General features: G+C 38.8%; 1 protein-coding gene across 1 annotated transcript; it reads right to left on the bottom strand.

Moving 5' to 3' along the window:
• Positions 1 to 8,650: 8,650 nt before the first annotated feature.
• On the bottom strand, positions 8,651 to 10,362 carry LOC130466890 (caltractin-like). The gene is made up of 5 exons (XM_056835453.1): positions 10,231 to 10,362; positions 10,100 to 10,136; positions 9,988 to 10,015; positions 8,920 to 9,072; positions 8,651 to 8,836 (listed from the first exon to the last, which is right to left on the bottom strand). The coding sequence occupies exons 2-5, from the start codon at positions 10,102 to 10,104 to the stop codon at positions 8,666 to 8,668; spliced, it is 357 nt and encodes a 118-aa protein (XP_056691431.1). The 5' UTR covers positions 10,105 to 10,136; positions 10,231 to 10,362; the 3' UTR covers positions 8,651 to 8,665.
• Positions 10,363 to 11,159: the final 797 nt, after the last annotated feature.

Here is an 11,159-nt window from a genome sequence, read left to right as displayed (position 1 = left end):
GTATAGCCTTTAACAATTAATTCATCATCTCCACCATAGACCAGGAAATCATCTTTGTGCCTTTTCAGGTACTTCAGAATATTCTTGGCAGCAGTCCAATGCGCCTCTCCTGGGTCTGACTGGTATCTGCTCGTAGCACTGAGTGCGTACGCAACATCCTGGCGCGTACATATCATAGCATACATTATTGAACCAATCAATGATGCATATGGAATCCCATTCATTCGTCTACGCTCATCAAGTGTTTTTGGGCACTGATTCTTGCTTAGAGTCATTCCATGAGACATGGGTAGGTAGCCTCGCTTGGAGTCCGCCATCTTGAACCTATCAAGCACCTTATTGATATAAGTGCTTTGACTAAGTCCAATCATCCTTTTAGATCTATCTCTGTAAATCTTGATGCCCAATATGTACTGTGCTTCTCCTAGATCTTTTATCAAAAAACATTTCCCAAGCCAAATCTTGACAGAGTTCAACATAGGAATGTCATTTCCGATAAGTAATATGTCGTCGACATATAATACTAGGAAAGCAATTTTGCTCCCACTGACCTTCTTGTATACACAAGATTCGTCTGCGTTCTTGATGAAACCAAAGTCACTGACTGCTTCATCAAAACGTATATTCCAGCTCCTGGATGCCTGCTTCAATCCGTAGATTGACTTCTTTAGCTTGCATACCTTTTTAGCATTCTTTGGATCCTCAAAACCTTCAGGCTGTGTCATAAACACAGTTTCTGTTAAAACGCCGTTTAAGAAAGCAGTTTTGACATCCATCTGCCATATTTCGTAATCGTAATATGCAGCGATTGCTAACATTATCCGAATATACTTTAGCATTGCAACTGGTGAAAAGGTTTCATCGTAATCCACACCGTGGACTTGCCTGTAACCTTTTGCAACCAATCTAGCTTTGAAAACTTCAAGTTTCCCATCCTTGTCCTTTTTCAGTTTGAAAACCCATTTGCTTCCAATGGCTTGGTAGCCATCTGGCAAATCGACCAAATCCCATACTTGGTTTTCAGACATGGAGTCTAATTCAGATTGCATGGCTTCTTGCCATTGCTTGGAGCTAGGGCTCGTCATAGCTTGTTTGTAAGTCGCAGGTTCATCACTTTCAAGTAATAGAACGTCATAGCTCTCGTTCGTCAAAATACCTAAGTACCTTTCCGGTTGAGATCTATATCTTTGCGATCTACGCGGGGTAACATTTCTAGTTTGACCATGATTCTCACCAGATTCTTCTAAAGATCTCTGAGTTTCATCCTGAATGTCATCTTGAGCATTCTCTAGAGTTTGTTGTTCGACTCAAATTTCTTCGAGGTCTACTTTTCTCCCACTTGTCATTTTGGAAATGTGATCCTTCTCCAAAAAGACACCATCTCGAGCAACAAACACCTTGTTCTCAGATGTATTGTACAAGTAATACCCCTTTGTTTCCTTTGGATAACCCACAAGGATACATTTGTCAGATTTTGGATGAAGTTTGTCTGAAATTAATCGTTTGACGTATACTTCACATCCCCAAATCTTTAGAAAAGACACATTTGGAGGCTTTCCAAACCATAACTCATATGGAGTCTTTTCGACAGCTTTAGACGGAGCTCTATTTATAGTGAGTGCAGCTGTATTTAGTACATGTCCCCAAAATTCTAATGGAAGTTTGGCCTGACCCATCATTGACCTGACCATGTCTAGCAAGGTTCTGTTCCTCCGTTCTGACACACCGTTCCATTGTGGTGTTCCAGGAGGAGTCAATTCTGATAGAATTCCACATTCTTTCAGATGGTCATCAAATTCATAGCTCAGATATTCACCGCCTCTATCAGATCGCAGTGCCTTAATCTTCTTGCCTAATTGATTCTCTACTTCAATCTGAAATTCCTTGAATTTGTCAAAGGATTCAGACTTATGCTTCATTAGGTAGACATAACCATATCTACTGAAGTCATCAGTGAAAGTGATAAAGTAGCTGAAACCACCTCTAGCATTTGTACTCATTGGTCCACATACATCTGTATGGATTAAACCCAATAGTTCATTTGCTCTTTCTCCAACTTTAGAGAAAGGTTGCTTTGTCATTTTGCCAAGTAAACATGATTCGCATTTACCATAATCCTCTAAGTCAAATGGTTCTAGAATTCCTTCCTTTTGAAGTCTTTCTAAGCGTTTCAAGTTTATATGGCCTAATCGACAATGCCACAGATAGGTAAGATCTGAATTATCCTTTTTGGCCTTTTTGGTATTTATGTTATATACTTGTTTGTCGTGATCTAATAAATAAAGTCCATTGACTAATCTAGCAGATCCATAAAACATCTCTTTAAAATAAAACGAACAACTATTGTCTTTTATTAAAAAGGAAAATCCCTTAGCATCTAAGCAAGAAACTGAAATGATATTTTTAGTAAGACTTGGAACATGGAAACATTCTTCCAGTTCCAAAACTAGCCCGAAGGGCAACGACAAATAGTAAGTTCCTACAGCTAATGCAGCAATCCATGCTCCATTTCCCACTCGTAGGTCGACTTCACCCTTGCTTAACTTTCTACTTCTTCTTAGTCCCTGTGGATTGGAACATAAGTGTGAGCCACAACCTGTATCTAATACCCAAGAAGTTGAATTAGCAAGTATACAGTCTATAACGAAAATACCTGAAGATGGAACGACTGTTCCGTTCTTCTGATCTTCCTTTAGCTTCAAGCAATCTCTCTTCCAATGCCCCTTCTTCTTGCAGTAGAAGCATTCGGATTCAGAAGTGGGTTGACTGACCTTCCTCTTTACAGATTTGGCGCCAGTTTGCTTAGTTGGGCTGGCCTTGTTGCCACCTTTCTTAGCATTCCTCTTCTTTCCAGATTTCTTGAACTTGCCCCCACGCACCATAAGCACATCCTGCTTATCACTTTTGAGCGTCTTTTCAGCGGTCTTCAGCATACCGTGAAGCTCAGTGAGCGTTTTGTCCAGACTATTCATACTGTAGTTCAGTTTGAACTGATCATACCCGTTATGAAGAGAATGGAGGATGGTGTCTACAGCCATTTCTTGAGAGAATTGCTGATCCAGCCGACTCATATTCTCAATGAGTCCAATCATTTTGAGAGCATGTGGACTTACGGGCTCGCCTTTCTTAAGCTTGGTCTCAAGAATTTGCCTATGAGTCTCGAATCTTTCGACTCGAGCCAGATCTTGGAACATGTTCTTCAACTCACTGATGATTGTGAAAGCATCTGAGTTGATGAACGTTTTCTGCAGATCCGCACTCATGGTGGCGAGCATTAGACATTTCACATCCTTGTTGGCATCAATCCAACGATTGAGGGCTGCCTGAGTGACCCCGTCGCCTGCGCCTTCGGGAATCGCCTCTTCTAGGACATACTCCTTTTCTTCCTGCATAAGAACTATTTGCAAGTTCCTTTGCTAGTCAAGGAAGTTCTTCCCGTTCAACTTCTCCTTTTCGAGAATTGATCGAATGTTGAATGAATTGTTGTTTGCCATATTTAAAACTACAATTGAAAAGAATAAACAAATAAATAACCATTCACAGTTTCTCTTAATAAACTTAAATTCTAGCATACATGCATAATTCAATGTTTATTAAGCATTTTATTCAAGTTATGTGTTCCGGCAGGTGTGAATAAAATGATTCCAAGATCCTAAAATCATTGAAGAACTAAGCACAGTTTGTCGACTTAATCCTAAAACATCTTATATAAGCAAAAGCCTTTTGCTAATAGTCTAGAAACTATTCTTGGTTGATAGGTACGTCTAAGAACTTATTAGGTAAACCTATCGATTTTGCCACGACATAAAAGGACTCCTTACTTATATCGTTGAGTTTCACCAAAACTAACATGTACTCACAATTATTTGTGTACCTTGCCCCTTTAGGACCAATAAGTAACACCTCGCTGAGCGAAAACTATTACTAGATTGATGTAAAGGATATCCAAGCAAGTGTATATTTTGGCATGGCACCTTTTAACTCAATTTTTAAGTTTGGAACTTAAGGCTCTTACTATGTTGGTTAGATTTTAAGTGAACTAAAATCCTTAATCATGCAACATAATCAAGCTTTTGATCTCATGCATTTTAAGACATATTTAAAAGCAATAAATAACTTAAAACATGAATAAGATAAATTTGATCTAGTATGGCCCGACTTCATCTTGAAGCTTTAACTTCAAAGTCCGTCTTGAAAATCTCCGTGGGAGGCACCATTTTCTTCAAATAGGATAAGTTATAATTAAAACTAATTACAACTATTTGATGGTACGCAGACCATTTTTGAATTGAAAAACAACTTTGGTACTTTAGACCAATTACATTCAAATTAATGGTACGCAGACCATATTTTCTATCCTATTTGGGCCATACTAGTCACTTCATAACCTGCAAAACAGTACATATACAATATATACCATTCACCCATTCATTATCATGAATGGCCCACATAGCTGGTTAGTAAAACACATTATGCATCACGTAAACATTTGCAGCAATTAATCAAGGGCACCAATAATCTACCAATTATTCAGTCCTTATTAATTCTAATCAAGTTGTTTTAACCTTAAGGATTTGTAGACCTAATCAAGAGTTTATGACTAAAAGGGCTCCCACTTAAACCAATAAATTCATATGCTTTACTAATTTTAAACATAAAAATGTATTTCTAGTCTAACCGGAAACATACAAATTTAATTAAAATTTAAAGCTCATATAAATTTATAATTGAATCCATAAAGTTTAATTTAATTTCAGTCGTATTTAAATTAATTCATGATTTTAATTTTAGTAAAATAATTAGAATAAATAAAATTTATTATAATTACAATATTCAAAATTAAAATCCAAGAAAATAATTTAAATTATTAATTTTAAAATTAATTAAAATTACGTAAACTGAAAATTTCAAATTAAAATTTCAAAACGATCTAATCGCAACGCAACAACCTCACGCATCGCACGCCCATGGGCCACACGCACACAGCCATCGCTGGCCATGTGCGCGCAGCCCATGCGCTGCGTCGCATCGCTGCTGCTGCTCTTCTTCGCAAAGCATCATGCGAGCTGGTGCTCGCTGCGCGCGCGCCAGCGCTCGATGCACGCGAGCCATCGCTCGCTGGGTTCGCTCGCTAGCGCTCGCTTTATGCAAGCCAGCGCTCGCTGCGCAAGCTCGCCAGCGCTCGCTTTATGCGGGCCAGCGCTTGCCAGCGCTCGCTTTGTGCGAGCCAGCGCTCGCTGCGCGAGGCATTGACGCTGGGCGTAGCACTCGTGGCACGCGAGCTTGCGCTCGCTGCGCGCGAGGCTCCGCACGCTTGCGCGAGGCAGTGCACGCTGTGGCGCAGCTCGCTTGCTGCCCACACGCGACTGCTTTGCCTTGCTTTTGCCCTCGCCCATTCGTCCATTGCTCACAGCCCACGACACAAGGCAGGGCTGCTGCCTTGTGCTCGTGCACCATGGCCTTGCTCATTGCATTCGTGCTGCATGGGCGACGAGCTCCCTTGCTCGTCGTCACATGCCCGCACTATATAACACCCCTTAAGGGTAACACGTAGCGTCCATTGCTTTGTGCGTGGAAGTTATATGAGCGAATCGCATAAAATTTAAAAATTTATATTTAAAATTAATGACAAATTAATAAATAATATTAATTTCATAATTTTAGGGCGAAAAATCGAAAATTTATTATTCAATTGATTTCCGATTAACATGGATTCAAGCCTAGGTCATAAAAATTTAAAATTTATCATAAATTTACAATTTTTATGGTGGTTTTTAATCATAGGTATCTAATTAAATTATAATTAATTATGAAAATCAAATTAATTCTAAATTATTCTAATTTTCAACAAATTAATCATAATTACAAATTAGATTGCATAATTAACAAGGCTAGGCATTCAAACTTGTTAAACATATACAGTAGGTCAATCAAAAATTCAAGATTTATCAACAAGAATCGCAAATATTTAATTTAACATCTTAAATTTACGAAATTTTGCATTCGAAAAACTAAAACCTCCGAAAAGTCATAGTTAGGCTTCGAATTTGAGATCCTTCATCAAAATTTTAGAATGCCTTTTACATGCGGAATTGACACAAAAATCACTCGATTTGGATGAGTAACGAAAAAACTGCCGAAAAACTGTGTACGTATAATTAAATAAACGCAATTTGCAATTAATTAACAATTACGAAAATTAATCACCCCTTTTAATTCTTGCAAATTTGTAATATTTAACCATGTTCATGCAATTTAGATTATGAAAATAATAAGAGGCTCGGGATACCACTGTTAGGTTATGATACATATGACAATTCATAAATCATGCGGAAAAACCATAAAGCCAGGAAAACATATTATTTACACATAATCATTTAGCATAGTTTAGATGCATACTCTTTGTTGAGTGCCTTCCCTAGCTGCGCCCGAACCGAACAAGAACAAGTCTTTAGGACTCCAAGTGTCGTCCCTCCGTAGATAGTCTACAGCATGTCCGGATCCGCCTTAAGATTGAACAACTAGGATCGCCCTTAAGGTACTATTATTTTCGGCACTTTATAGGCAAATGTGTGACTGAATTTTTCTCTCAAAAACTCACTTTGAATACTTGAATGCTTGATGTAAATATGTGACCCTAGGCACTTATTTATAGAGTTTATGGAAAGGAATTATAATCCTATTAGAATACAAATCTATTTAATTATAATCCTACTAGGACTCTAATTAAACAAACTTTATCTATTAGGATTAGATTTAATCATATTACGAATCCCGGTAGCCTTAGGATTCCGAGTAACACACACAAGTGGCGCACAAGCACCGCACGCCCGCACGCAGGCCTTGCGGCCCACGCCGAGCGCACAGCGCAATGCCCACTGTCGCAGCCTTGTCCGCGCGCGCGCCCAAGCTTCTGCTGGGCCTGGCTTTTGCGCTGGGCCTGGTCGTATGCTTGGCGTGTGGTTGTTGCGCTTGGCTTGCTGGGCGATGGCCCGGCTTCGTGCCGGGCCTTCGTCTGGCAGGCCTCGTCCGATGCTAATTCGTACGATACGCTTCCGATTAAATTCTCGATTCCGGAATTCATTTCCGATATGAACAATATTTAATATTTCCGATTCCGGAATCAATTTCCGTTTCGAACAAATATTTAATATTTCCGTTTGCGGAATTATTTTCCGATTTCGATAATATTTCCGATTCTGACAATATTTCCGTTTCCGGCAATATTTCCGATTCCGGCAATATTTCCATTTCCAATAATATTTTCCGATACGTACCATGTTTCCGTTTCCGGCAACATCTACGACTTGGATAATATTTATTTTTCCGATACGATCCATACTTCCGTTTCCGGCAATATCATCGTTTCCGGAGTATTCATTTCTTGCCTGTGACGATCTCAGCTCCCACTGAAACCAAGATCCGTCGATTCCGAATATCCATAGATGGAGTATTTAATGCCATTAAATACTTGATCCGTTTACGTACTATTTGTGTGACCCTACGGGTTCAGTCAAGAGTAAGCTGTGGATTAATATCATTAATTCCACTTGAACTGAAGCGGCCTCTAGCTAGGCATTCAGCTCACTTGATCTCACTGAATTATTAACTTGTTAATTAATACTGAACCGCATTTATTAGACTTAACATTGAATGCATACTTGGACCAAGGGCATTATTTCCTTCACATTAGTCTACCGAAGAGCTTCCCGAGGTCCAAACAACATGCCGAGGCTAACTCATCCGAAGGTGGAGCCACGGTCCGAGCCCGGCTCCCGAGGAAAAACTCCGTACCTGGAGGTTGGTGACAGGGTCAGCAGCTCCCTAGCTCAATTCCAGAGCTTCGAGCCGAGCTCTGTAGACACCTACTGTTGTCCCCGTTCCCGCAAGGGAAAGGTTCGATAATGAAAGCATAAAAACTCCACTTGACAACGCATCTCCTATAAAATAAACGAATCTCGATTCCCCATTTCATTTCACCCGAAACCTGCTATTTATGGAAACCTGCTAAAAATAGTAACTGCCGTAAAAAGTAGCGTCTAAAAGTGGCAAATCATAAAAGATAGAAACCTGTCAGAATTAGGTGTTGCATTCCAACATACACTAGTAGAAAAAACCCTTATTGCAGCGGGCTTTTAGACCCCTGTTGCAGCGTACATCGTATGCTGCAACTGGGGGGCCTACAACAAGTCTGAACTTGTTGCAGCGTACAATGTTCGCTGCTAAAAGGGGTTTTTTGCAGCGTACATATGTATGTACGCTGCAACAAGTGCCAAAAAATTGGCAAAAATTTGGACTTGTTGCAGCGTACATATATATGTACGCTGTAAAAGACTCAACTTTTTGCTGCGTACATTTATTTGTACGCTGCAACAAGTCTGAAATTTTGCGAAATTTTTTTCCCTTGTTGCAGCGTACAATATATATGTACGCTGCAACAAAGCACTTTTGGCGGGAAAATTCTAATTTTGTTTAGGGATACCTAGAGTGCCTTGCACCAAATATAGAAACCTGTCAAAACAATAATAGAATAACGCAACCTGTATAACAAATATAAAAACAACAACTGGAGTTTTGTATACTATATATCCCAAAACCAAAGTGCACATATTACATTTAAATATATGTTCCAATTTCAACATAAACATACATTTTAATATAAAATTTATTCTATAACAACTAAACCAACTCGATCAAGCGCGCTAAAGCCAATAATAAATACTTGCTGGTAAAAAACTTGGTCTGCTTCTTCAATCATCTCTTGGATTTCCCTGTCAGTTAGGTTTTCGCCCAATTCCTTTGCAATGCGTTGAATATCTACAGGAGAAATCTTACCCTACACCAACCAACCACCATTCTTATATGTTAATCACTGATGACTGAAATAAGACACTAAAACAAGAATAAACAGAGGTTTACATTATTATCTTGGTCGATTATATGAAATGCTTTCATTAATTCTTCCTTAGTGTCTCTTTCTCCGATTTTAGCAGTCATCATGTGACAAAATTCATCGAAATCAATGGCACCACTTCCATCCTTGTCAACATCCGCAATCATTTGATTGATTTGCTGAAATAACACAAAAAGTCAAGCACAGTAGCTGTTATAACAAACCGCAGTCCCCTTAATCAATTACCTTTCCCTTCCTTTATTGCAACCAGAGCAAAAATGGTGAGTAAATATAATCTATAAAAAGGATACCTTAAAATAAATTTCAGGTGGCCCATATATGATATATGGGAACTATGAGAGAGGCTGGATGTACTGTAGTTTGTCGCTGACATAATTAAATAAGCTCAGAGAAAGGGGCTGGCACTAGCAGTTACTGCACTCAAGATAGTTTCAGGAGGTTGCCTAAAAACTTAAATGATGCATTTGAATCTCAAGTAAAACATGAACATTTTATAAGAGTATAATCATCTATGTTACTTGGACATGGGTACGAGTGTCGAGTACAAGTGTACATGTCCAAGTGCCAGGGCAAGATAGGTGTAAAATTTCAGACACAGGTACGCTGTCATAAAATTAAACACGGGGATGGGGACATGACATAACAAGTATAAGAAACATATCCTCACTCTAAAATACCTTTTCTTTTTCAGATCCGGTTGTAATTGTAGATACATAAATACACAACACAATTCAGGTTGACTTGTTTGCTAATTCTTGTATGAATTCTCATTTCAAGCTCATTTGTGAGTATACATATGCACAACTTTCTCTTCATTATCCCTCTCTTGTTTTATTTTTCTAATTTTCTCTATGAATATGTGGTTCGAGATGGTTGAGCCGTTGAGGTATTATGAGACTCTGGGTAAATATTGAAGTGTCAGTTAAGGAGGCCACACCCTTGTCTGAGTGTCTTAGAACCCAGAGAAGAAAAAGAATAGTGGAAGGAACATAGGTTATCTTTTTGCAAGTATTCAGAGAAGAAATATTTCAATCGTAATCAACAAAAAACCAACAAAATGACAGATTTTATACCTCTTCGGTCATCTCAAAACCCAGAGCCCTGCAACGATGCAGTTTTAGGTCAGGTAACTGTGTTAAGTGTGTAGTGGTATATCAAAACCTTAGGATTTACAAAGAATAATACCTCATAGCAACATTCAACTCCTTAGCATCAATAGTTCCTGAAAATAACAATTTGAATCAAACAGGCGAGATTGCGAGAACAAACTAAATGGTTTGACAAATAAAATTCGAAACACTAAACATATTCAAAACCTGAGCCATCAGTGTCAAACAGTTCAAAAGCTTCCTTTATCTCTTGCCTCTTCTGTTGAGTGAGACCATGATGACGCCCACGTGGCTTATCTTTCCTCACCGTCCTAGCACTTGACTGATAGTATTTACCAAATCAAGAAAATCAAAGTCAACAAAATTCACTAGAAAAATACACACCAACATCTAACAGATATTTCACTACTTAGAGCACACTATTGGCCGGTGTCTCAGTTCCTATCCAAACAGTTCGAACTCAAGACGGTCTAATAACTCAATTAATTCTTACACACTAACAGGAAACTAACCAGCTATATATCGTGCCAGTAAGAATATAAACAGATACATAAACAAAACAAAAATAAAGCAGAACCATAGTAAAAGCATATACTAAATAGAAAATCATCAAAGTGATATAGTAATTCATAGGGTACCAAATATTATCCACTTTAGGGTTGACATTCAAAATCGGAAAAAAATAAAACCCTAACAATCAAAATCGGAAAAAATGTATCAATTAACACAAAAAATAAGAATAATTTATATAATCAAACCCTAAAAATACGAAATTAGGGGAAAAATCAAGAATTGACTGAAAGCAAACCCTAAAAATACGAAATTAGGGAAAAACAAATACAAAAAGTTAGAAAACTATACCTCCTCAAACAGATTCGCGCAGGAGAGAGTAAGGGATCGAAATACTTGGGACTGAGACGGCGAGAACAGAACGCGATGGGGGAGATGAGGCGAGAACACAGACCCATCGGCGAAGACAGCGACGCAGGGCCGAGCAACGCCTGAGTTCGACGGCTGCTGAGTTCGACGGCTGAGTTCGACGGCGGCTGAGTTCGAAGGCTGAGGTCGAAGGCCAGATGCTTGGAGAGAAGGAGTCGAGCAAATTTTCACAAAAACCAAGACGAATTGTCACCCAA

The sequence above is a fragment of the Spinacia oleracea genome, chromosome 2 (genome assembly GCF_020520425.1).
Source record: "Spinacia oleracea cultivar Varoflay chromosome 2, BTI_SOV_V1, whole genome shotgun sequence".
Taxonomy (NCBI): Eukaryota; Viridiplantae; Streptophyta; class Magnoliopsida; order Caryophyllales; family Amaranthaceae; genus Spinacia; species Spinacia oleracea.
This window is presented reverse-complemented; position numbering and strand designations above follow the sequence as displayed.

Coding starts and splice junctions, on each gene's coding strand:
- LOC130466890 (XM_056835453.1), bottom strand. Junction 9,073..9,987: donor GTTTTGAGATGACCGAAGAG/GTATAAAATCTG, acceptor GTGTTATTTCAG/CAAATCAATCAAATGATTGC. Junction 8,837..8,919: donor TAATCGACCAAGATAATAAT/GTAAACCTCTGT, acceptor TGGTTGGTGTAG/GGTAAGATTTCTCCTGTAGA.